The 27,331-nt window shown below is 46.8% G+C and overlaps 1 protein-coding gene and 1 pseudogene across 3 annotated transcripts in view; one reads left to right on the forward strand and one right to left on the reverse strand.

Moving 5' to 3' along the window:
- HNRNPUL1 (heterogeneous nuclear ribonucleoprotein U like 1) overlaps window positions 1-27,112 on the forward strand; it is a 38,046-nt gene extending 10,934 nt beyond the window's left edge. For 2 of the 3 annotated variants that reach the window (XM_036274232.1, XM_036274234.1), the window contains exons 6-15: window positions 1,534-1,633; window positions 3,658-3,770; window positions 9,171-9,437; window positions 10,632-10,754; window positions 10,858-10,986; window positions 21,285-21,453; window positions 21,992-22,288; window positions 23,284-23,597; window positions 24,882-25,073; window positions 25,876-26,798. In XM_036274232.1, coding sequence (XP_036130125.1) covers window positions 1,534-1,633; window positions 3,658-3,770; window positions 9,171-9,437; window positions 10,632-10,754; window positions 10,858-10,986; window positions 21,285-21,453; window positions 21,992-22,288; window positions 23,284-23,597; window positions 24,882-25,073; window positions 25,876-25,992 — 1,821 coding nt within the window. In that variant the 3' untranslated portion in view covers window positions 25,993-26,798. Of the gene's footprint in view, window positions 1-1,533; window positions 1,634-3,657; window positions 3,771-9,170; window positions 9,438-10,631; window positions 10,755-10,857; window positions 10,987-21,284; window positions 21,454-21,991; window positions 22,289-23,283; window positions 23,598-24,881; window positions 25,074-25,875 lie in introns of all 3 variants that reach the window. The other variant, XM_036274233.1, reaches the window with a different exon arrangement.
- On the reverse strand, window positions 11,546-15,001 carry LOC118638742 (annotated as a pseudogene).
- Window positions 27,113-27,331: the final 219 nt, after the last annotated feature.

The following is a 27,331-nucleotide window of genomic DNA, read 5'->3' on the forward strand; positions in this document are numbered from 1 at the left end:
CCCGGGTCTCTCTGTACCGCAGGCCGACGCTCCAACCGCTGAGCCAAACCGGCCAGGGCCCTTTTAGGGATTTAACCCAGGTATTATATAGCCAACCACTCTAGGGGTGACATGTTTGTAGAACTGAGAAAAATGAGCTAGAAAGAATGTACTCAGACAGCACCAGTTAGAGGGAGGCTAGCAGGAGAGCAGGGCCAAGAAACGTTCTGCCATCAGGCCACCCTCTACTGTCATTTCTTCACTGTGCTGTGTCAGGTTATGTTTACGAAAATAACACATTTGTGTTTAACAAAAGTTTATATAGCGCAGAACAGTATTAACAATTTCTCGTGTATCCTCAAAACATTCATGATAGCTAATATTTATAGAACATTTTGCATGTAGTAGGTAGGGTGCCAAGCTCTTTACATGGATATCCTCATTAATCCTCACAGTGTTGTCATGAAATAGGAACTGTTATCATTTTTCAGAGGTAGAAGCTGAGGCCTCGCAATGTTTTTCATTTACTGTTAGACACTGTTGATTGTAAGTTCCATATTGTTTTGTGTGCTACTCATAGAGAACTCTACCAACAAAATCTGACAGAGTGCTTTCTTATCTCATCAATTGTAATGTATATTCTGATTTTGGAGATGTTAATGTGAAAAATGGGCATCTGAAAATCAATGAAATAGGGCACTTTTTCAGAAGTTACAAACTAACTCAGATATGGTTATTAGGCAGTAAAATTTCTAACTTAGAGATTAAGTAAGAGGCGCTTTTTATCCTTTTTGCTTATTTTACTTGAATACATTCAGGACATTTTTTCCATTTCAGTGCATTAGGTTTGTCTCATTTTTTAAAACTTCTGCATATATTCTGTGGTGTGGTTGTGCCATAATGAAACCAGTGCCTTATGGATATTTTTTTCTGTTCTTTTTGTTTGTTTTGTCTTTCTGGTAATGTAAAGAATGCCACACTAAATTGCTAGGTTGTGCAGCATTGTGCATTTGCAGTTTTATATATTGTTTTATTTATTTATTTTTAATTGACTTTAGAGAGGGAGAGATAGAAACGTCAATGAGAGAGAACATTGTTCGGCTGCCTCCTGCATGCCCCCCACTGGGGATTGGGCCCACAACCTGGGCATGTGCCCTGATTGAGAATCAAACTGGCGACCCCTTGGTGCATGGGTTGATGCTCAGCCACTGAGCCACACCAGCCGGGCTACATTTGCAGTTTTAATAGAAACTACCAAATCGCCCTCCAAAGACATTGCACCAATTTATCCTTCTACACCAAATATTATGAGTACCTGTTTTCTCCAGTGAGTGTTAGAACTGAAAATAACTATTTTGAGCCATGGCCAGTGTGGCTCAGTTGGTCATGCGTCGTCCTGTGCACTGAAAGGTTGCTGGTTTGATTCGCGGTCAGGGCACATGCCAGGGCTCATCCTTATTTTTAACGTGTATATGCTTCCCTCCTGTATTGCTTCATAAACCATCAGTCTCCAGAGAATGGATCAGTCTGAGCTTTCTTATTCTCTGTCCCCAGATCAATGAGGAAATCTCTGTGAAGCACCTTCCGTCCACGGAGCCTGACCCACATGTCGTTCGTATCGGCTGGTCCCTTGACTCCTGTAGCACCCAGCTAGGTAAGGGGAGGGCAGCCAAGCAGTCCAGAGAAGAGCACTTGCCTCCATTCCTGGATTCTTGAGCTTCCTAAATTTCTCTCCCAATGTTGAAGTCAACAGAACTAGCCTGGGATGGAAGACACAAGGATTACGTATATGCCACTGCCATGTGGGCAAGCAGGATTCAACTGGACGGACCAGTTACATTACAGCTTTTCTGTGAAAAATTTATTCTTCATCTTTTTTTTTTTAATCCTCACCCGAGGACATTTTCCCACTTTTTGTTCAGGTAGAGTGGGAGGGAGAGAGAGGAACAGAGAGAGAGAGAGAGAAACATCGATGTGAAAGGAACACACCAAGTGGCTGCCACCCGCACGACCGACCAGGGCCGGGGACAAACTGCAACCGAGGTACGCGCCCTTAGCGGGCACCGAACCCGGGTCTCTTAGGACCGCAGGTCGACGCTCTAACCGCTGAGCCAAACCGGCCAGGGCTATTCTTTATCTTTTAGGAGAGGGTTAGGGTCCACAGTTCTCTGCAGACTTTCTTTTAAAAAAGATCAGTTGTCTCTTATCCTTTAACCATGCTGAAAATAAAAATAAGTTTCTCAAGCTCCATTAGGTTTTCTCTGGGACTTTCTGTTCAGAGCCTACCCCAGAGTAAGAGGGGAGGCAGAGAACAGTGGGCCCTCCAGGACTAGTTGGCAGAGGCAGGAGCTGCCCAGTTAGAGATTTTGAATTTTCCTAGGACCTTAGGCCTCAGTGATCATCTGTCCCCAACTGACTGATTTCGGTAACCATGCTGAGACCTCTACCTTGGTCATATAAATACCTGATTATGTAAATAATATACGCTCCTTGTAAAAATTCAGGTCATATAGAGAGGAAAAATAAAAGAACCTAAACCTGAGAAATAATCAGTGCTAACATTTTCTCTACCATCTTCTGGACAGTTCTTTTGTTCTTTGTATATTTCAAACTATGCATACTAGTTTGAAGTTTGATTTCTTTTCTGTACTTAATATACTATGGGCATGTCTTTGAAAATAAGTATAGCTTTTTTGACCACTGCATGTTTTTTCACTTTATCATTGTAACACTTGTTAAATGTTTTGTAGATCATTTATGTTGACTGCAGTTTTTTTACTGTTAAACATTTAAGCTGTTTGTAATTGTTCTGACTGTTCACTTAAGACTGATTCTGGAAAGTAAAAATGCTAAGTCAAAAGGAGCATACAGTTGTTGTTTTTTTAATACTTATTGATTATGTCTTTTTATTTAAGACATTTCATCTTATTTATTTAATTATAAATGTCTTTTTATTTAAGACATTTCATCTTATTTTACCTTTGTCTGTTCCGAGGTGTGAATCGTGGGTAGTTGACACAGGTGAAAATGCAAAGTTCAGAATGGTTAAGCAGATGTCCAGGATCACACTGCTGGTTCATAGAAGAACTGGGCCTTGAATTCATACTTGTTGGCTCCTGCTTTTCTGGCAGGATGGTCCTTGAGTTCCTGGCCAAGAATCACTGTACAATCCAGGTGTCATCCAGGGCTCTTGGGATCTTAGTCAGAGTGCTTCAGCTGCCTGTTCTGCAGCCTAAGGAAATCCAGTGTCTTTCCTAAGAGTTAGACTTCATGGTTTCCAGAAGCAAAACCTAGCCACTTGACTGATTGCTGCCCATATCCCCTAGCACCAAAAAATGACGTCTTTAGTAGATTTGACTGAATATTGAATGTCACAGGGAAGGGTTGCATTTCAATACACATCCTTCCTCCGTCCCAGCTCCTCTCTTCCCCTCCCTTTCTTTCCAGATTCTCCCTTTCTGTGTAGAACAGTTCAGTTCAGTTCCTACAAACCCTCAGGAGTTCTGCATATGCAATGAAGAGCTTTCTTTCGAAGGAACCTTCTTCACCCCCACCCCCCAGCATCTGATTAGTAAACCAGTAAAGAAAATTATTTTTTTCTTTCAAAGTATGTGACAAACATAAAGGCCATTGTGACCATCGCAGGTTTAACCTGCCTTTGCCTATTTCTTTCATCAGGCGAAGAGCCTTTCTCCTATGGCTATGGAGGCACTGGGAAGAAGTCCACCAATAGCCGGTTTGAAAACTACGGAGACAAGTTTGCAGAGAACGATGTGATTGGCTGCTTTGTGGTGAGTGCTGGCAGCCTGTGGGAGTTGGCAGAACCAAATGTTGGTCCTATCAAGTGGACCTGCAGACGTTTTGTTTTTGTTTTGTTTTTTTCCAAAACATCTCTGTTCATTGTCTGCACCATGTCCAGCCACTCTCGCCATACTTCTTTGTCTCTCTTTGACAGACTGGAAAGTTTGCTGTCATTTTGTGCAGAAATCTACCATTCTGCCTGGTCTCTTGTGCAAACCTGTCAGATGGCACATGGAAGCAGTTTGGGTTTATCGAGTGTGCATACCCTTCCTCCATTCCTAGATATCAGAGTGACATTTTCTAAACCGAGGAATTTCTTATCTTTCCTTGCTACTGAATAGCCTGTCTGCCCTCAAAGACAGTGGTGTTGGCTCTGGCCCCACTTTGGCATCATCTCATCCCTAAGCTTCTCTCTTCCTTCACCTCACATTGGTTGAGGCAAACTTTCTTCAGTGTATTGCCTTATAGGAGGGCAGGGATGGGTATAAAATGGAACACGGTAAGAGGGTGCCTGAGCTGCTGCCAGACTTCAGTCCCTGAGAGCAGTGACCTGCACAGTGCTGTAGATTGTAGCTGTAAGCTCTGGGACCAGGCAGACTCTCTAGACCCTGTCCCTGCTCTTCCGCTCACAGCCGTGGGCAACTTATCCTCCCTGTATTCAGTATACTCTAAATAAGAATCTTTGCACCTACCTCAGAATTTCATGTGGGATCATTCAGTTAATTAGAAGCACTTACTCGAGACTCAGGTGGATGATTCCTGTTGGTCTTTTTCTCTTCCTCCCTCAGATTTGTACACATGTACTCCTTGCTTTTTTCATTTCACTTTCACTTTGAGATAATTTCAACATAAAGAAAAGCCCTGAGAACTCTCAGAGAGCCCTGTCCAGATTCTAACATTTGCTTTACCATTTTCTCAAATATGTATGATTTTATCTGATCTATTTGAGAGTAGGTTGCCTACATCATGTCTTTATTTCTAGATAGTTCAGCATACCTTTAACCACAGTACACTTATTAAATTTAACATTGATGTAATGTCATTATCTACTCCTCAGTTCACATTTAAATTTTGTCAGTTGTCTTGACAATATTGTTTAGAGCAGTTTTGGTTCTGGTTCAAATCATTTACTGCATTCTCATCTGAAACAGTTTCTTAGTCTTTGTCTTTCATGACCTCATTGTCTTTTTTTCTTTCTTTCTTGATTTTTTTTTTTTAGTTCTTTTTTTTTTATTCTCACCCGAGGACATTTTTCCATTTTTTGTTCAGATAGAGTGGGAGGGTGAGAGAGAGAGAGAGAAACATCGACGTGAAAGGGACACATCAAGTGATTGACACCCGCATGACCCAACCAGGGCCGGGGACAAATTGCAACCGAGGTACGTGCCCTTAGCGGGAACCGAACCTGGGTCTCTCTGGACTGCAGGCCGACGCTCTAACCACTGAGACAAATCGGCTCGGGCTCTTTATTGATTTTAGAGAGAGGAGGAGGGAGAGAGAGGTAGAAACATCAATGAAAGAGAACATTGGCTGGCCGCCTCCTGCCTGCCCCCCACTACGGATCGGGCCCACAACCTGGGCATGTGCCCTGACCAGGAATCTAACTGGAGACCTCTTGGTGCATGGGTCGACGCTCAACCACTGAGCCACACCAGCTGGGCTTATTGTCTTTTTAATAACATGTTTTCTTAAACAAAAATTAACCATGTTTATACTCTATTCTAAACCTTGATTTTCCTTTCCATTTAACAGTAAAAAATTTGGCTATCTCTCTCTCTGCACAGATAAGAGATGTGACTGAGTTAAAGACATTTTTGAATAGTTGATAAATTCACATGGTTTGTAAAAATACCAAGAAATAGAAGAAGGTACTCAGCATAAAATCTTCAGATCTTTCCCACCGTCCATTGTTCACATATACCTTCCTCCACACATGGACCCACTGATACTCAGGAGTTCTTTTACACAAAAAGCAGTTATATGTGTTATTTTGCATCTTTTTTTTTTTTTTTTCCTAACTGTATCTTGGAGAACTTTTTATATCACTGCCTAGAGGACTTCTTTTGTGTGGCCTGTAGTCATTGTGGATCAACCATATTTATATAATCAGTCCTCTATTGGTGGACTTTCGCTTAGCTTCTTACCTAGTGTCTGCACAGTGTTCTGATGTAAGTCACAGTTTATCCTGGTTTAGTTCAGCCAGTCTTCTGTTGGTGGACGTGAAAGTTATTTGTTGGAGCAATTGATGTTGTAATGACAGCTTATCTTTTTCCCGCTTACCATAGTATCTTCAAGATCTTTTTGTGTCCCCACATGTGGTCTCCTGTGTGGCCCACTTCCCCATTGGAGCACATTTAGCAGTGCTGGGGTGAGCAATTTGCACATCTATACATTTTTGTGAGAATATCATCGTATTTATTTCTAAAGCATAACTTCTCGGTCAAAGATATATTTTTAAATTTTGATATCTACCACCAAGAGTGCATCTCAAAGAGGTTGCAGCAATTTTTTTTCCAAAATAATATTTTTATTGATTTTTTTTTTTTTTTTAGGGAGAGAGATGGAAATATCGATATGAGAAAGAAACATTGATCGGCTGCCTCCTAAAAATCCCCTACTGGGGATCGAGCCCGCAACCTGAGCATGTGCCCTGACCGAGAATTGAACCAGGACCTCTCAGCCCATGGGATGATGCTCAGTCCACTGAGCCACACCGACTGGGCAAGGTTTCAGCAATTTAATATGTCACCAGTGTGACAGTGTTTCCCAAACTTTGTCCCATCTGAGCATGAGGTTTTATCAGTGTGGCATTTCGGAATTCCAGGCCTTGGCTCTTGCTTCAGCCACATCATCTCTACTTCTGTTTTTAAGATTCCAAATGCAGTTTCCTCTGTTCAAAGGATGCTGTAGGTTTTTTAAAGGCCTCAGGGTGAGAGCTTGGAGGAGTTGTAAAAATCAGTGACCTGAGGGAACTTGAGCGGGGGACACTTGTGTCAGATCTCGAGTTTTCAACGTTCAAAACTAAAAGACAAAATGGCCTTCCAGGTAGAGAGAACAGTATAGTCCATTTCAACCATAATGCATGGAGCCTCGGGAATGACAACAAGGAGACGTGACAGATGAGGCTACAGAAATGGCACACTCTGAATAATGCTGTGCCGAAGGATTTGGGGTCTTTAGGCCTCAGACTGGCACCAGGACTTTTAGCAAGAGTAACAGGACTACAGTTGCCTCTTGGATAGATTTATCCATTGGTTGATTTATCAGGTGGTTTATGTGTGATTTAAGTTCCTGTAGTAAAGCTGGTGGCCATAAGGAAGGTTAATCCCCATGATGTTCATTTCCATGTTAGAGCAAAGGTGACCTGGGCCACTTATGCTCAGGTGAGAAGACATGGCAGGGACCATGTTGCAGGGATTGGGGCAGGATTCAGTCTGGCAAATGTTTGCATGTCTGCCCTGCATGGTCTTGAGCTGAGTGGGCACTTAGAGGCAAACAGATGTAAAGGACTATAGAGCTGTGCCCTGGGAGCACTGAGGAGGGTGGTGAGGAAGCTCTTAGGAGGGGGCTTTCACTTTCATCTATCTATCTATCTATCTATCTATCTATCTATCTATCTATCTATTTTTTAAATCCTCACCTGAGGATATTTTCCCATCTATCTTCAGACAGGGAGGGAGGGAGGGAGGGAGGGAGGGAGGAAGAGAGGAAGAGAAACATCGATGTGAGAAAGACACATTGACTGGTTGCCTCCCTCATGACCCCTACCAGGGCCAGGGACTGAACTGTAACAGAGGTACATGCCTCTGACTGGAATCAAACCCGAAACTCTTTGGCCCGGGGGCTGACACTCCAATCCCTGAGCCAAACCAGCCAGGGCTGGGCTTTCACTTTCTTAAAGGGCAAGTTGCAAGGAAAGAATACCATATCTTGTACTTTAAAATAGGTTTTTATTGATTTTTTAGATAGAGAGGAAGGGGGTGAGAGAGAGATAGAAGCACCGATGTGGGAGAGAAACATTGATCTGCTGCCTCCTGCACGCCCCTGACTGGGGATCAAGCCCACAACCCTCGCATTTGTCCTGACGGGGAATTGAACCGGGACCTCTCAGTCCATGGGACGACGCTCAATCCACTGAGCCACACTGAACAGGCCACATCTTGTACTTTAAATTAGGAACCTGAACGTGTACTTTGCTTCAGTCTGCTGTCTGATTCTGTTTTGAGCTAAATTGTAAACCTTTACCCTACACCCAAAGTAATCTTTCTGAGACAGTTTTGACCAGGTTACTTCCCTATTTGAAACAAGTCAGGGGCCCTGTTACGCCATCAGTATAAAGTCCTAACTCCTGAGTTGACAGAGTCCTTCACATACTAAGGGCAGGGGCCATGTCTCCCCACACTCCAGCCCAGCACAGTGCCCATCATCTTGGAGTGAGAGCCCCCATTCATTGTGTGCTCATTGTGGAGTAAACGCACTAACCCACGTACTCCTCAGAACAGCCTTGTGCACTATGGAATCTTATCATGGCCTCTCTTTTTTGATAGTAAGTGGTAGAGCTGAAGCAGCCTGCTTTCCAAAACAGGATCTTAACCACTAAATTTTATCTGCTTAGTAGGAACTCAATGAATATAGTTACTGAATGTGTGTGTTCCCTGCCTGACTCGCTAGCTGTCCCTGAAATTATTTCCCTCTCGTTTTTAATGCTTCAGCCAGTCTGATCCTTTATTATCTTTCTGCCATATTTGTACACAAACAACACTTCTCTTTAGGGCTCTCTCCTCCTGCCCCAAACCTGACTCATTTCATTTTGTTTTTTAGGGCTTGGCTTACAGGTACCCCCTTTCAGAGAATCTTGCTCCTGTGTAGGTGCTCTTACTGAATTAGGATAGTGTCCTTATCTGGTTCCCCACTAAGCCCTGGCCTTTGTCAGGCCCAGATCACCATAGACATATGCACCAGGAAGAGCAGGAACTTGGGGAACACATGTCAGACAAACAAGTAAATGCATTTGTGGGGCTGGGCTTGGCTTAGAAGGCCCTGCTGTGGCTTTCTTTCCATCTGTTATCTTCACAGAGTGCCCTTGCTGGGCTGAGGATGGACAGGATCACCTTTTCCTTCTTTGTCTCAGGCGAGGCACAATGCTGAGATACTTGGCCCTTCCTAAGGTTACACGCTTTCCAGCCACCAGCTTTTGGGTCTTGGGCAAGGAGGGCTTTAGGCTGCACATTCTCTGAGCTATTTTCTGGTGCTGCATGCTGTATCTGTATGTTGAGGGGTGGGGATACAGCTAAATCAGGGAAGCAAGCTGAATTTCTACCCTCTGTGTCTACTCTCTCCCATCTTGTACTTCCCAGTGCCTTTAGCTGAGCTTTGGCTTTTTCTTCTAGGACTTTGAATGTGGAAATGACGTGGAACTTTCCTTCACCAAGAACGGGAAGTGGATGGGCATTGCTTTCCGAATTCAGAAGGAAGCCTTGGGGGGCCAGGCCCTCTACCCTCATGTCCTGGTGAAGAATTGTGCAGTGGAGTTCAACTTCGGGCAGAGGGCAGAGCCCTACTGTTCTGTCCTTCCTGGCTTTACATTCATCCAGCACCTTCCCCTGAATGAGCGGATCCGGGGCACTGTTGGACCAAAGACCAAGGCAGAGTGTGAGGTGAGTGGGCCTGGAAGACTAAATTGGTGGCTGTCTCTCCTGGGCCACCTTACTGCCAAGGCAGAGGGGAGACACGGCATCAGAGTGTGGCGAAAGCAGCACCACCTCCCTGTATGAGGAATCTTAGAGAAAGGGCCTTCTTCCTGGCTCCTCAGGGCTGGACTGAGTTGAAAGCTGCTGTGAGCGTGAGATGAGGGCTGTGGGTATGGCTTAGGCCAAGGAGGAGGGGATACGGGAAGAGACTTACATCTTGGAAAGGTTCCAAAAGGAAGTTGCCACACTGCTCCTTGGGTGAGGTCAGAATCTTGGAATAGGAGGCTTTCTCTCCAGCAGAAAAGCTGTGAAGGCACTTCCTGGTGAGTGTGTTCTTCAAGGGGGGTTGTGCAGCTTCACACACTCATGCAAAGCTGTCGAAGAACAAAAATGACAACTGGCCTTGGGGATGATTTGGCTGCAGAAGCTGTACTGATAATCTTTGTTCTCAAGTTTTTTTTCTGATATGTAAGTAACTTTGTGTTTATTCTAGAAAATTAAGAAATGCAAAGAAAATTAAAGTTTCTCATTCCACCATTTACAAATAAGTTTCTAAAGTTTTAGATTTTATCCTGTTCTTTGCTGTGCTAAGTGCTTGTTGCATACACAGACACATTTATAATTGAGATCTTAATGGTATAAGCACTTTGATATCTAACCTTTTTCACTTAACATTATTTTGTGAAAACCTGTTTTTACCATTTCCCTCTTACTGGGCATTTAAGTTGCGCCTGGTTTCAAAAATTCTAAATGTACTGATTAGATAGGATGCTTGTGTTTGTACCTACATTTCTGTCCCATCTCAAACTCCAGGAAGGTTGTACCACTTTCTGTGCCCACTCTGTCTGCCAATCTTAATGCATGGCCTTCCCTGGGCCTTCCTTGTAAGAAGCCACCGAATCCTGCTAAACAAAAATGTAAACATTCACAACAGCCCTTGGTTCTGCGCTCATCCCATACCACACCAGTTAGGGAGGATTTGATGAACCACATCTCTTTGAATCCCAACAACACTGTGAGGTAGAAACTATTGCTTTCATTTCCCAGAGGTGGTCATGAGATTTAGTCACCTTTGTGGTCACCAGCAAGTCAGGGTGGTGCCAGACTGCCATGCCACACCCTGCTGCTACTTCAGTGCACCTCCCCATTCTGTTCTTACAGATTCTGATGATGGTGGGCCTTCCCGCTGCCGGTAAGACCACATGGGCCATCAAACATGCAGCCTCCAACCCCTCCAAGAAGTACAACATACTGGGTACCAATGCCATCATGGATAAGATGCGGGTAAGGGCAGCCCCTGGTCTCTCCTTAGCCACCTCCCTCACCCCATCCCCCGGCACTGCCCTACAACCAGGACCACCCACCCCTCACCACACCCTACCTACAGGTGATGGGCCTACGACGGCAGCGGAACTACGCCGGCCGCTGGGACGTCCTGATCCAGCAGGCCACCCAGTGCCTCAACCGCCTCATTCAGATCGCCGCCCGCAAGAAACGCAACTATATCCTAGACCAGGTACTTACTGGTGACTTACCGAGAGGGAGAGACCTGTTGAGTGCCTGGATATTCTCCTCTTGTCCTTTTAGTTTTTTCACCATAGTGCTCTTGAACTGCAGTGCTGGTAACGGGGTCACCTATACATGATGGCACAGTCCCACGCTCTTATCAGAGCTCTCTCAGCCCTGTCTATGGGTGGGTTTGGGGACCATGATCCAGGCCTCACTCAGGCTCTGCATCCCAGCAGAACATCACCAGCTGAGACCTAGTTAGTAAAATGAAAAGGGTATGGATTTCTGAGTCAGATAGACCTGGGCTTAAGTCCCAGCTCTGCTGCTTCCTAGCTGCGTGTCTGCGGACAGCTGACTGTATCCTTCAAATCTCAATTTCCTGGTCTGTAAAATGGAGATCATAATGATGCCCATATACCTAACACAGGGCCTGGCACATAGTAGTTGGAGGTTATTGTTAATTACTCTACAGAATAGATATATCTCCGTTTCTTTTAGCATTTTTTTTTTTGAATAGCAAATAAAGTATATTAGTAAATACATGGTTTCATTGGCAATAATAACTTCACTTAAACAGGAGACAAAAATCAAAAGAATAAATGCTGGCTAATCATCAGAAAATCTGTGGCCATTAGGGCTATCACATAGAAATCCAAAATCACTCAGAAGACAAATCTTAAAGAAGATACATCCTCTTATTAATCCATATGGAATAGGTCCATAGTACCTGGAATCTGTGGAATTCTGTAGATTATCACCTTTTTTTTTTTTTTAATCCTCATCCGAGGACATTTTTCCATTTTTTACTCAGATAGAGCGGGAAGGAGAGAGAGGAAGAGAGAGAAACATCGATGTGAAAGGGACACATCGAGTGGCCGCCACCCACATGACCCAACCAGGACCGGGGACAAACTGCAGCTAAGGTACATGCCCTTAGCGGGAACCGAACCCGGCTCTCTGTGGACCGCAGGCTGACACTCTAACCGCTGAGCCAAACTGGCCAGGGCTAGATTATCACCTTCTAACCAAACATGGCCCATGGGCACATAACTATGGCTTTTAAAGAAATTTGATGAACTATTGGTGAGCATTTTGTCTCCTTCCAAACCAATTACTCTTTTACATATATTTGACTTTGGATCACTTGGGCTTTTTGCAATCACAATGTCACCTCTTTGGATACCATAAAAATGTCGATTAAGATTTTCTGCAAAGACAATATCTGAATTTTGAATTGTAGGCTCCATTGATGGTCCAGAACACATGACAACACCACCAACATATTCAAAAGCACAATGAGCTATGCAGCCATACTGAATAGTATAGCCCACAAGTCGAAAGGTTTTTCCCAGAACACCACAAAGCGTAGTTCTATGTAGACTCTGTCACCATTGGCCATAGATCTGTTCTACAATACATTCAATTTTTAGGGTAGTTGCAGGGCTTCCAGAAAAAAAGCATCTAATGCATGTCTCAAATCATATATGGGTTATCCATGGTTTCCGGATTCCTGGATCCCGCAGAAGTCTGCCGTCTTTTAGCATGTTTTTATGACTGTCAGGTACATATCTAAATTACATATTTTGTACCTGTGTTTAAATTAAGAGCAGGGTTTGCCCTGGCCAGTTTGGCCTAGCAGTTAGAGCATCAGCCCGCAGACCAAGGAGTTGCAGGTTCGATTCTGGTCAAGGGCACCTACCTCGGTTGTGATTCGGTCCCTGGTCCTGGTCGGTGTCATGTGGAAGGCAGCCAATTGATGTGTCTCTCACATCAATGTTTCTCTCTCTCTCTTTCCCTCCCACTCTATCTGAAGATAAATGGAAAAATATCCTCGGGTAAGGATTCAAAAAAAAATTAAGAGCAGGGTTATTCACATCAGGTGATCTTAGAGCCTTTGAAGTTAAACACAATTCTGTATGCAGGTGCAGGAATGTCTTTTCTAAAAAGAAAAAAGAAACTAGACAGTTTTGAGTTAGAATGAGAAGATCGTCTGTGGCTTTCAACATTTTCAAAAGTATAAGCGACCCAAACATAGTTACGGATTTCTGTCTACCCGGGTAATGAGATCCTCATGTTTACTGCCTATGAGACATCATTCTTGATCTGTGTCCTGAGGATTTCTCAGGTAGCAGATCCTATATTTGGGGATCTGTGAACAAACCTCCGTTCCCCTAAGCCTTGCATTTCTGCTTTCTTACAAACCTGTGAATGTGCAAATATGTAAAGTGAACAGCACCCCTGCCCTGGCAGCCTTGCTAGAGTGTCTGCCATACGCGTAGCCCTGGATACTTGGTTCCCGGGAGTTCAGAGGGCTCCTGAGGGGGGTGGAACTGGTGATGGTGGTTGGCTCACTAGAAAGGTGGTTGGAAACTCGAGGGGACCAAGTTGCCTGTGCATGAGAATGAACATCTTACACAAAACTGCTGAGCAGGAGCTTCAGGTCATGAACATGTGGAGATGTGGGAGAGTGGAGCTGTGCTCCGAGCTCATGGAAGCCTTGTAGCCCTTCCCACGTAACCTTGCCTAACCTTGCCTTCTGCATCTCTTCCATTTGGCTGGTCCTGAGATCCAGCCTTTCAGAGTCAACTGATATGTTTGTTGATTTGAGAGAGAGAAGGAAGGGACAGAGAAATATTGTGGGAGAGAAACATCAATCGGTTGCCCCTCACATGCACCCCCACCAGGGATCGAACCCACAACCTGAGTATTTCCCCTGACTAGGAACCGAAGCCAAAACCTTTTGATGTCCAGGACGATGCTCCAACCAGCTGAGCCACACCGGCCAGACTAGTCAAATTAATTTAATTTTTTTTTTTTCTCAGATAGAGTGAAAGGGGAGAGAGAGAAAAAAAAAACATTGATGTGAGAGAGACACATTAATTGGTTGCCTTCCGCACGACCCCAACTGGGCCAGGGATTAAACCTGCAACCCAGGTATGTGCCCTTGATCAGGAATCGAACCTGAGACCCTTCTGTCAGAGGGCTAATGCTCTAACCACTGAGCTAAACCGGCCAGGGCTAGACAGTGATTTAAATGATCTTGCCAGGCAGTTAAATGTTTGGAATGGAAAACTGCCATTTGCTGATATAACAGCCATGCTAGGAAAACTGAAAGTTGGCCAAGATTAAACCATACCCTGGCCCTCTTACGTGATCACGGACACGTGAGATGTGCTTTGGGCCATTTGGATTGAGCCCTGACGACTCACATTTGTGAAGAAGACAGTGCATGATCCCCTAATACTAAATTTTGATGAAAACAACTAATTACCCTAATGTTTAAAAAAATTTTTTTTCTTTATTGATTTTAGAGAGGGAGGAAGGGAGAGATAGAAATATCAGTGAGAGAGAACATCGATTGGCCACCTCCTGCATGTCCCCCCACTGGGGATTTGGCCCACAACCTGGGCATATGCCCTGACCAGGAATCAAACCAGCAACCTCTTAGTACACGGGCAGATGCTCAACCACTGAGCCACACCGGCCGGGCTGTAATGTTTTGAATATTTATTTTTGGGGGGTGGGGAGGACTCTTGAGCACAAGATAGTCCAAGAGCCACCCAGGGATATTGCCCTGGCTTAGCCCCACCAGTAGTGCATACAGCCACCCTTTTCTTCCTTTGAATAATTTGGGGTTTTTTTGTTTGTGTTTTTTTCTTTATTCTCACCTGAGGACAGTTTTGCATTTATCTTCAGATAAAGTGGGAAGCAGAGAGAGACATATCGACTGGTTGCCACCCACACGACCCCAACCAGGGCTGGGGACAAACTGTAACTGAGGTACGTGCCCCTAGCAGGAACCGAACCTAAGACTCTCTAGTCCGTGGGCCGACACTAACCGCTGAGCCAACTGGCCAGGGTGAATAATTTGTTTTTTAACCTTGGACTTGTTTTGCCCTATTCTTGTCGGGGCATTTGGAATTAAAGTCTGGTTTGGTGCCAGTGGGACTCAGTGTCCTGCAATGGGGAGCATTGTTGATTTAGCACCCTGAGGATTCCCAGCAAGTATTCCTACCTGTCATTTTGTCAGTTTGCTGGTTAAATCAGCTGTGAAACCCATTTCAAATATGTGGCTCCGTGGAGAAAGATTATAGTCCTAGGCATAGATCATCTTAACATCTCTGTCCAACATTCATTTTGAAGAGGGTCTTCCCTGGAGGTCAGGCTCCAGCTCCTTAGCCAGCCACAGTACAGCTGAGCTCTGTAAAAACACGCTGTTAGTCTTTTGAGTGTGTGCTGGCTTATTCACGGATGGGGGGCTTCCAGGGTTCTACCAGGTATACCTGTGGTCTTCAGGGCTGTGGACCTCCTGATGGAGGGATATGCAGGTTGGCCATGTGATCCAGGCCAACAGTGAGCAAAAGTACCTAAACTATGAAGGTGGGGGAAGAGGGTTCTCTGGTTAACCATAGATTGGAGGATTGACTTGGTGTCTCAAACTATAAGTTACTTAAGCCTGGGAAGAGGTCTTAAGCCAGAGATTTTACCTGTTTTGGCGTAAACCCCAAACACGGGTTCAGAAAAACACTCTGAGTGGGAGTAGGGGTATAGAAGATTCAGAGCAGGCCCCGTACTTCCCACCCCACTAGATTTGGCTGTGAGGGATAAGTTGATACATAGCTGTGTCCTATGTTAGATGGAATTTCCTACTGTCCTGGGGCTCAGCCCAAGACCATCTTTTCCCATCTCTGGTTCTTCCCAAGTGGTCAGATCTCCCTGCATTTGCCTCCTCTGAATCTCCTATTATATAGGTTGGCTTCAGAAATGCCCATTCTTGAGAGGGAAGGGGAATGTGCCTGCAGAAGGGAGGTGAGGCCATGTGAGCCGAGACTCTGCGAATGTATGGTTAGGGCCCCAGCCCCTACCCCAGGATATGTCTCATTGGGCACAAGCTCTTGGGTTTGTTGGGGCTTTGACCTATGTTTCATGATGGCCTGAGTATCCTCTTTAAATCATGTGGATGCTACAGCTATTGGGCATCCAAGGAGAAACAGAGGGAAACAGGCCTTACGGAGAAAAGGAACCTGTTCTAAGTTATGCTATTGATTTCTGGTGGAACTTGTCTCTGCTGACTTCTCAGATGGCCATGGCCCAGAATGGTTAGAGCCTTGGTGGGAAATTGGGAGGCGGGGTGCCTGGGCCAGGACATGGAGGATGATTAAAAAAGAGTTCAGGCTTTGTCCTGTGGGCAGTGGGGAGCCATAGCATGTTTTCATCAAGAAGGGGTATGCTAAATTTGCCTGCCTACTAAAAGGCTAAGGAGAAAAGAGAAGTAGGCCACATTGCCTCAGGTGGCTCTGGTGTCCTCTGTTGCTGGTGAAAAAACCTTTAGAATGAGATGCTGTCTAGCCTATCCGTAGCCTATCAAGCAGCCTTGCGAATCGGTGCAAGAGCAAGAGCTGGCCCTCTGAGGTAACAGAGTTACCCCTCCTGGAAGCTTCTGAGAAGGCCTCTGCAGGGCCACGTGTGGTGGCCCCAGATTACCACGGAGCTGAACACTACAGGCTAGGAGCTCCCTTAGGGCTCTCACAGTCCGCAGCCAGGCCAGGCAGTGATGAGAGGCACCAGCCTTACCTCAACTGTCAGAATGTGTGCTTCTAGTCCCACTTTGCATCCCTGTTGACGTGCCATACCTTTGCCTGAAATAAACCCAGGGTTAGAGCAGAGGCCCAGACCATCTCCTGTTGGCAGGCATTGGGAGAAAGGGGTGATTCTTTACTCTCCCCATCCCCAGGGCCTCAGCCAATTTCATTGTGACGCTCCAGCTAGTTCTCGTCCTACCCATGGGTTCCTTCCACTGGGTTTACTGTACAGTGAGGCCAGGCAGAACTCTTTTTTTTTTAATCCTCACCTGAGGACATTTTTGCATTCATCTTCAGATAGAGCGGGGGGAAGGGAGAGAGAGAGAAACATCGATGTGAGAGACACACATCAACTGGCTGCCACCCACACGACCCCAACTGGGGATAAACTGCAACTGAGGGACGTGCCCTTAGCGGGAACCTCTGGCCCTCTGGTCCATGGGCCAACGCTCTAACCACTGAGCCAAACCGGCCAGGGCCCAGGCTGAACTCTTGTATCACCAGCTTTAAATTTGCTCTTCTGGGATCCAGCCAGGTTTCTTCCACTGTCAGCCTGACCTGGACAAGTGAGAATAGACATGGGATAGTGGGACTCTTATAGAACCTGGGCTGTGAGCAGCCTGCTATATTCTTCCCTTATTACCCCAGGCTGACACAAACCCATACTACCCATCCAGCTCCTCTGAGAAACATAACTCTTGTCCTTTGGCCCACATTGCTGGAGATTGGGGGTAGCTGAGGGTCAGGGAACACAGCCCCAGCAGGCCTTCTTAGAATCAGCATCTTCAGACAGGGTGGGACTGGGAGAAGCAGGAGCTAGGCAGAGGGAGCTCACACAGCTGGAAAAAACTGATCTAGCTATTGTGCTGGTCTCTTAGCAACAGAACACTAGCAGCCCCCAGTGACCACAGCAGTCCCTGGCCAACCCAGGGTCTCTGACCTCACTGTTTGCTGTGGCAACAGCCGCCGGCAGCTAACTCCCTTATTTCCAGGAAAGGCAAGTATTTGCATTTCTGCTGGTGTGGTTTAGACACTCTTCTTCCCTTCTCCAAGCCAAGGAGTATGGGGAAGGAGGTGCAGTCTTGGAAGTGGTCACTGAGAGGGTTCTCTGCACCTCAGTTCCAGAATGTCTGATGAGGCATCCCTCAGAGACTAGCCACTTCCCAGGACAGAGGCCAGCTCTTTAGGAGTCCAGTCTGCTCCGTCCCATTTCTCCCATCCTGTGAAGCTGCAGGGACTGGCGCTCTTGTCAATGTGGCTTGTCTGCTCTGTCCCCTCACCAGGACATTGACAGGGCAGGTCTACCCCATAGAAACCCTCGAGAAGGTGTTTATCTCTGTCCTTGAGCTTCAAAGGAGTCAAAATAGGATCACTTCTTATGAGCAAATAAAACATGGAATGGGTTGTCCACAGAATGGTCTGGGACCACATTTCTTTCTGGCACTCTCACTCATTTTGGCTTTTATGCCAAGAGAAAAACCTCATTATTTAGTTAGAGAAAGCCAAAGTCTATCTTCCTATGACCAGATGCCACCTTCTGCTCTGCTTTTAGGAGCAGAGTCCAGGAAGAGCAGTGGGAAGGGGGACTATTGTTTTTCCCCTGTAACCTGATGTTCTTTTAAACCATTTAGGCCATTGCTCAAGGCCAGATCACAGCATTTGTGTGCCCACAACACACACCCTCTCCCTCCCCTTCATGAAGGTGGGGACACTTTCCCTGGGAATAGGGAAGAACATCTGTGCCTAGTGTGTGTGCCAGGGCCACGGGAATACTGGTTTAGAGAAGAGCTGCACCCACAGCACTGGGATCTCTGGCGTCGGACTGATCCACAACCCAGCTTCTTGTTCTTTTCGTCTTGGAAGAGGGGGCTCTTGTGCCTCGTCTTTTCCTCAAATTTAACTTTTCTTGGTCCTTTCCTAGGACACTGTCAGTCCTGTTGGCCATAACTTCCCATTCACCCGGTATGTGTTGACTTCTTTCCCTGCCACGTGCCAGGCATTTTCACACCTGCAAATCTACACCAGAGCCAGGAGGAAGATGATATGACTTCTGTCATTCAGATGAAGAAATTTGAGACTCAGACTAATTAGGTGACTTGTCTCCAGTCTCACAAATAGTAAAGGGCATAGCTGGGATTTCAGTCTTGAGTTTCTTTGCCAAAACCTCTGTTCTTTTGCCCTGGCAGGGTGGTTCAGTTGGAGCGTCATCCCATACACCAAAGAGGTTGCCAGTTTGATCCCTAGTCAGGGCATGTAGGGAGGCAACCCATCAGCGTTGCTCTCTCACATCAATGTTTCTCTCTCCCTTCCCCCTGTCCCCCTAAAATCAATAAAAACACACCCTCGGGTGAGGATTAAAAAACCAAAAACCTATGTTCTTTCTACCTTGTCTCACTGTTCCTGCCTTTCTGATGGGAAGACACTGTAGCTTGACCTCCCTTGGTCTGGGTTGCTTCAAGTGAACATTATAAGAATATCCACAGCACCCCACCCAGCGACAGCCATATCAACAGTGGCTCCCGTTTGTTGAGTGTTGGCTGTGAGCCAAGCCCTGGACTAACCAAGAGCTTTTACTCACATGAGCTCCTTCAGTCTTAATAGCGACCAGATGACATTCCTACTGTTTTCCCCATCCAGGGCTTGCAGCTCAGTAAATACACAATAAGTTGACTTTACAGATGAGGAGGCTGAAACTTTCGAGTGGAAGTCACTCACCCAGGGCCACACGGCCGATGTGGCCAAGTCAGGTTAGAGCCGGGTGTGCCAGGCCATCCCGCCACAAGGCCTGCCCTGGTCAAGGTGGCTCCTGCTCTGGAGGCCTCCTCAGCGCCCCACCCAAGGAGTTCTCACACCAGGTCAGTGCTTTGTGGTCCTCTCCCTACTCAGTCCTCACCAGCCCAAGAAGGAGGCTTTTTATCCCCATTTTACTGGTGAAGCAACATAGCGACTGACCAAGGTGAATTTATAGTCACACTGGTAATTAATCCTGGGCATTTTTCACTCTGCCAGGCTGTGTCTTCAAAATACACCTTTTTGTGTCCACTGGTTCATGCCCCTTTACCAACAATTCTTCCTCTCTGCAACTTCTCTCTTAAGTCCCTGTCAGGCCATCAGAAGTTGTCCAAAGGCATGTGTTCCTCTCACTTCAGCTCTGCTGAGTGAGTTTGGATAGGGCAGATACCCATATAGGAGCCTGGGTCCCACCTCCAGAGATTGGGGTTCAGGAAGTCTTGAGTGGGGTTAGGATGCTCTCTTTTTCAGTGGTGTCCAGGTAATTGAGATACACAGGCTGAGTCCATGGAGCCCGGGGTCCAACAAATCTGTTCCCCAGTCCCAACGGACCTAGCACATAGGAAGTATTCAGTAACTGGAAGCTGATGTTACTGCTGCTCAGATGTGCCCTAGAGCAGCACTCTCTGCCAGCACCAGCCCAGGGCGCACCGGCCCCTCACCTAGAGGAAGAGAACATAAGTAGCAAAACTGCACTTGTGAAAAGCAGGGGCTGTTGCCTTGTCAAATGCCCTGGTTAGAAATTTGTGGGCAAGGCTGATGTTTTCAGAGAAGGACTGAGGGAATAAAAGATTCAGTGTTGGAAACCATCTACACAACTGTCAGAGGGACTGGTTAATTATGATACCCATTCTACAAATATGTGACCATTAAAAGAAAACACTGGAACAGAAAAATGTTAGAAAAGTATGTATAGTATGATTCCATTCGTGTTAAAAAATCACAGATGTTTTAGAAATAAATTTAATCATTCAGCTCTGGGAAGTACAACTGGCAGTAAGTGGATGAAGAGATTCTTACTGTAAACTTTATACCTTGGACTCTGATTTTTTACAATGAGCACGTACAGGCATTATTCCTTGGAGATGCAGGTTCATTTCCAGACCACGGCATTAAAGCAAGTTGTGATCTTTTTGCTGGTGGAGGGTCTTGCCTTCAATTTGTAAAACACACATCTGTGAAGCTAAATAAAACGAATCCTGTATTACTCTAGGGGTGGGTTGTAAAGCACATTACCAAGAACAAGGATTCAAATGCAAAGCCCAACCACTGAGATCCCCTAGCCTGTGACTCTCAGCAGTCGCTTTCCCAAGTCAGTTCTTTTTCTTTTTTTACATGTATATTTAAATATTTTTTGTATTTTTAGAGAGGGTGGGAGAGAGAGAAAAACATCCATGTGAGAGAGAAACATGGATTGACTGCCTCCTGCACGCCCCCTACTGGGGATTGAGCCCGCAACCTAGGCATGTGCCCTGACCCAGGAATTGAACCTGGACCTCTCAGTCCCTGGAATGACACTCAATCCACTGAGCCACACTGGCCGGGCCCAAGTCAGTTCATTTTCTGAGGGTAGACTCAAAAATCTTAAAAGTGACTCTGGCCGATGTGGCTCAGTTGGGCATCATCCCATGCACCAAAAAGTTGCTAGTTCAATTCCCAGTCAGGACACATGCCCAAGTTTCTGGCTCGATCCCGGATAGGGAGGGGGCATGCAGGAGGCAGCCAATGGATGTTTTTCACTCTCACATTGATCTTTCCTCTAAAAATCAATTTTTAAATCTTTTTTATCTTAAAAATGAAGGGTCATTTCATGGGTTTCTCTGCTTAGAAGAACTAGTGCCCTTTTCTCAGTCCCTGGCGACATAATGCCCCACAGATGAGAAAACCACCTTGTAATGTACCATATCTTGTCTCTTCTGTTACCTACCCCTAGACAAATGTTTATGGGTCAGCTCAGAGACGAAAAATGAGACCATTTGAAGGCTTCCAGCGCAAAGCTATTGTCATTTGTCCCACTGACGAGGACCTAAAAGACCGAACAATAAAGCGAACCGACGAGGAAGGGAAGGATGTCCCAGATCATGCGGTCTTGGAAATGAAAGGTAGGAGATGAGGTGATTCCCAGAGGAACATCTCAACGGAGTCCTTTAAGAAAAAAAAAAATCCTTACATAGTTTTTCTCTCATCCAGCTCCTTTTCTTTTTTAATCTAGTTTTTTTTCTTTGCTTTGTCCCTTTCCTGTCTAGTGCAGCTGTGAATGGGAAGGTTGTTCATATCTGTCTTGTTGCAAGGTTTTCAGACTAGCTAGGGCTGGGGCAAGATGAGGGAGGGAATGTGGGGGAGCAGGTGCTGGAGACCTGCACACCTCCCTGCCTCTGGCATCCACTGAGTGGGCTGCCTGGTGTGTTCCCTGGGTGAGGTTAGAGGGAGCATTTATTAACACTGGTTTGGTGGGGCTTAGCAACCTCTTCAGGAAATGGAAAAGAGGTCTTTGTTAGCCACTGGCTGTTGTTAGAGAGGCTGAGGTTGGGATCCTGTCTCATCTCACTTGCTTACTACTCATGTCCTGGTTGTGGAGGAGACCATACCGCAGAAGGTACTGACCTACTTGTTCCTTCTGGGACCCTCCCTTCCTCCTAGCCAACTTCACGTTGCCAGATGTTGGAGACTTCCTGGATGAGGTGCTGTTCATTGAGCTGCAGCGAGAGGAAGCAGACAAGCTGGTGAGGCAATACAACGAGGAAGGCCGCAAAGCCGGGCCACCCCCTGAAAAGCGCTTTGACAACCGAGGCAGCGGTATCCGCGGGGGTGATGGTGGCGGCCGAGGAGGTGGAGGTGGTTTCCAGCGCTATGACAACCGAGGCCCCCCCGGGGGCAACCGAGGAGGTTTCCAGAACCGAGGAGGAGGCAGTGGTGGAGGAGGCAACTACCGAGGAGGTGAGCTCTTTGCACTTCTGGTTCCTGGTCGGAGTTGGGCTTTGTGACTGTTTATTCAGTCAGAGCATGAAGGTTCCCTAGCTCCAGCCCTGGGCTGAATTCTGGGAAAACCAGGGTGAGTCAGACTCGGGGGGCCTCAGGCAAATGCTCCCACTGTCTTGCTCTCCATGGGCACTTGTCCATTTGCTGTCATTTTTGTGAATCTTCCCATCTGACCTGGAGCTCCTTGAGAAGAGGGCCCAGATCGAGTTTACTGCCAGTCCTGAGGCCCAGCTTCAGACCTGGTGTAAGGCAAATGTTAGGCCTGCTAAAGGGGCTTAGAGAAGGTAATTTGCCCAGCTAAATCTAGAGTTGGGATCAAGTGACCTGAAGTCCAGGTTCTTTGTCACTAATTTCTGCTATCTCTGCAATAATGTGTACAATTATAATTTAACAAGCATGCCCTAGCATGTTTCAGTATTGTGCTGGATAGTTCAGTGACACAGCCATGACCCAGAGAGACACATCACCCTATAGTGATAGTCCAGAAGAATTCTGGGCTTAATCGGAAAGCCCAGAATGACTGTGACCTTACATGGCACCTGATCCAATCTGTGGGGGAGCTGGGCTCAGGAAAGGCCTCCTGAGATGCCTAAGCTAAAGTACAGAGGCCATGCAGTTGGAAGGGGGAAGGGTCTCAGCTCAATAAACAATTGCATGATGGCTCAGGAGAGACTGGTCCTTTTGGACAAGCCTGACGAGGACTGTCCCCAGTGCTTGGCACCCCCTCTTCCAGAACATCTCTTGCAGTTTATTCAACAGCTATAGAGATGCTGGGGACACCATAGAAACCAAGACAACCCCGTCTGTGGACAGTGATGACCAGGTGTTGTCGGGGCTGCACAGTGGAGTGTGCCCGGGGCTCTAGGGAATCCCAGAGGAGGTGCTTGCTTTGTCTACTTGGCTGAGCTGCTCTGAGCCTGGCCACACTGGGACCGCAGAAGTCACCAAGTCAGGCCTCTCTGGTTTCTCCAATGCAGGTTTTAACCGCAGCGGAGGTGGTGGCTACAACCAGAACCGCTGGGGTAACAATAGTCGGGATAACAACAACTCCAACAACCGAGGCAGCTACAACCGAGCTCCCCAGCAGCAGCCACCCCCTCAGCAGCCACCACCTCCACAGCCACCACCACAGCAGCCGCCACCACCGCCCAGCTACAGCCCTGCTCGGAACCCACCAGGGGTCAGCAGCTACAGCAAGAACAGCAACATCCCTGGCTCCAGCGTCAGTACCAGCACCCCCGCTGTCAGCAGCTACATCCCTCCACAGGTGAGAGGAAGTGGGACAGGGGAAACACCAACACCTGCTTCAGTCCATTTACTTCCTACCTCCAATCCTGCCCTTCTCCCAGTCAGTGCTTTTGACAAGGATGGACCCTTGCTGGGTCATCTCCAGTCCCTCCAGCAAGTATATTTCTCTTGGCTGTGTTACTGGTTCTTTCAATCCCCAAGAAAGCACTCAGTTAGAGTTGCCCTTTGCCCAGGCTGGAAGGGGCTGATTCCCTTGTCTTCAAGATGTGGAGACAGGCCCTAAGGTTGGTGAGAACTTGACCTCTGCTCTGAGACCTTCTTCTTGGAGCAGCTCCGGACTTGGTTCCACTTCTCAGAAAGCCAGTGCTCACACCCTGGTACGCACAGACCCGTCAGTCGCAGCAGTCCCCTCTCACTGCGCAGCCGCCTCCTCCGTACCTCCACCTGCCAGGCCTGGGAGCAGCGGCCAGGAGGCAGGGAATGGTTCCTCAGTCCTGGTCTAACCAGAATCTTTCCTAGAACAGGAGTTGAGCTGGCACAAATTCAAGCTCCAGCCCAAAAACATTCTGGTTTTGTGACCTTGGACAGACAGCCTCACCTCTCTGGACCTCGTTTTTTTCATAAAGGACTAGAACTCACATTCTAGTGTTAATAGAACTCACATTAAGGTTTGCTGTAGGAGATAGGTAGTGGCATTATAGGTTTCTGGAGAAGGTTCTGGAGCTAGGCAGATCTGGGATCAAGTCCTGGCTCTCTGCCACTTTTTATCTGTGTGACTTAGGCTCAATCAATGATTTTGCCTGCCTGAGTCTCGGCTTCCTTCTCAGTAAACTGAGGCTAATAGGACATACCTCTCAGAGATGGTGGGGGGAATTGGATGAGTTAATGATACAGCCTAGACATGGGAAGCACTTAGGAAATTTCTAGTACTGTTTTTCCCCACAGCTTTTCCCATAATGACTACCACGATTTACTGAAGACCCAGTGGTTCATGCACACAAGCTCATTGAATACACAAGGCAGTCGAAGGGTATTTCTGTTGTAATTTTCACTTTACAGAAGGGAAAAAAACAAACCTGGAATTTTAAGAGATTCCTTGTGCTTTGCTCCCCAGGGTCTCAGAGTCCAGAACATGGCCCAGTATCCTACCCTGCCTGTTCGGCATGTCGCTAACCCACCTCCCCCTCAGTCCTCAGCCTCCACCAGGGAAGTTCCTTTGTGGGCCCATTGCTTACAGAGGCCCTTGCTTCACCCCAGCTGAGCTGGCTATTTCACAGAGCCCTGGTTTTCCCCCACTTTCCAGCCGAGTTACAGCCAGCCACCCTACAACCAGGGAGGTTACAGCCAGGGCTATACAGCCCCACCACCTCCACCTCCACCACCACCTGCCTACAACTATGGGAGCTACGGAGGCTACACCCCGGCCCCCTACACCCCACCGCCACCCCCCACTGCACAGACCTACCCTCAGCCCAGCTATAACCAGTATCAGCAGGTAAGTGCCAAATAGGGACAAGGGTCGGGGATGCTGGGGACCATGGAATGGAGAGACTTTCAGGGGCCCCTTGTGGATATATATTCCCAGACTTGAGTCCTTGCTTATACCAAGATGAGCAGCCTGCCAGATGCTCCCCTGATGTAGCTGATCCATTTGGTGAACACTTCTGCACTGGCTGCTGAACAGCTGGCATCCTAGGCCCTCTCCCTAGTGCAGCTAGGAAAGGTATAGCAGTGGCCTTCAGATACTGCCTCAGCACCATGGCCAGTGTCCATTCCTGTGGGTTGGTGCTAGGCCACCATAACTGTGATTAAGTTTTTCTTTTTTTTTAAAGATACATTCTTAACGATTTTACAGAGAGAGAAAGGAAGGCGGGGGAGAGAGAGAAAAACATCCATGAGAGAGAAACATTGATGGCTGCCCTCCTTACATGCCCCCCATGGGAGATTGAGCCCCAAACCTGAGCATGTGCCCTGACCAGGAATCAAACTGGCAACCTTTTGGTGCGTGGGATGATGCTCAACCAGCTGAGTCACACTGGCCAGGGATGATTAAGTGTTTTGAATGTGGTATTTACCTATACTTGAAAAGGAACTGGGCTTCAGTTCCTCGTTGCCCACCCACAAGGCATCAGGTCAGTCCCTTGTCCTCCCTAGGTGCCTTGATTTCTCTGTGAGGGGACCCATCTGTCAGCTATTGTTACTGCACCCATCTCTACCCTGGGTGAGAGTGGGGTGAGGGGAGGAGCCAAATGTAGGTCTGGGCGAGGTACAACTCGGTACTTTTGGTTTCTCCCCAGTATGCTCAGCAGTGGAACCAGTACTATCAGAACCAGGGCCAGTGGCCACCATACTACGGGAACTACGACTACGGGAGCTACACCGGGAACACACAGGGGGGCACAAGCACTCAGTAGCCAGTGTGCCCCGGAGGCCCCTGCCGGCTTCCTCCACCAGCGCCCACTTTGGCCCCATGTCTGCCCCCACCGGGTCCTGTGGTGCTGGGGGACAGGTCATCCCAGGGCTGCCTCCCTCTAGCCCACTGCCTCCCCTCTGAGGGGCTTCTTCCTGCACAGGGCTGGGCATTTTTCTCTGGATTCAAACAGGCAACAATGACCTTTTATTTTCTCTTTCTCTCCCTACCTTCTCCTCCTCTCTCTTCCTCCCTTCCTCCTTTTTGACTAAAGACACCCTCCTCCCTTGGTCATGCAGTGAGGCCACAGTGGCTGAGGGAAGGACCCCTGGACCCCTTTCTGTCCTCTCTTCCCAGCCCTGCTCCAGCCCCTCAGCTTCCCAGACCCTCATGCAGTTGGTTGTAAATTCTTCCAGGAGCTGTTTTACTGTCTACTTTTCAGGATTTAAAAAAAAAAAAAAAAAAAAAAACCCAAAACTTAAAAAAAAAGTTTAAAAAGCAGAATGTGGAGGGAGGAAGCAGTGACAGATATTTTTTTGGTAATTATGCTTTTTTTAATTTTTAGAATTTGTCTGTTTTTACTGTGGGTCGGCTGTTGATATTTCATCAGGATAACCATTTCTTTGCTGAGTTCAGGCAACCAATGAAGAACCACACCCTCAAAACAAAACCACAAAATCATCTTTAACCTAACTTTTTATACAATGTCTCAGTTTCCCATAACTTTGCACACAAGCTTCTGTGTTGAGTTGAATTGTAACTGCTTTTTGTATTTGGAGAGAGTGTGACTATTGAACTTGAAACCTTTTATTCCAGGCGTCTTGGTAGTTTCTGGTGGGATTAAGCGGGCAAGAGGGACAAAGGGGATGTGGGGTGGGGTGGAATCTCCTTCCCTTCAGAATATGAAGTTTTTCCCACTGCCTCCTCTCCAGAGATCTCCCAGGTGCCAGACCTAAAGGTTTTTCCTACAGTGATCCTATGATTATTTTTTACTTCTCCTTGACCCATATGTTTTAACAGGATTTTAACAAACTGCACCTAAGAAATGTGTTTGCCCTATTTTGTTTTGTTTTCTTTCAATAAATGACATGGCACTTCCTAGCAGGAAGGAAGAAGGGTTGAAACCTTGAACTGTTACTGCAATTGGCCTTTAATTGGGGTTGGGGGCTTTTTCAAGGGGACATTATTTACTTATTCATTAAATACTTATTGAGGGATTTGTGCCTGGCCCTGTTTTTGGTGCTGGGGTGCCCCCTTAAACCTGGGGCCCTCAGTTTAAAACCCACTAGTTCGTTTTTGAAGTGGTTATTTGGTCCCTGCCCTTTCCATTCCTCTCAGTACCA

This window comes from Molossus molossus, unplaced genomic scaffold, assembly GCF_014108415.1.
Source record: "Molossus molossus isolate mMolMol1 unplaced genomic scaffold, mMolMol1.p scaffold_m16_p_21, whole genome shotgun sequence".
Classification (NCBI taxonomy): Eukaryota; Metazoa; Chordata; class Mammalia; order Chiroptera; family Molossidae; genus Molossus; species Molossus molossus.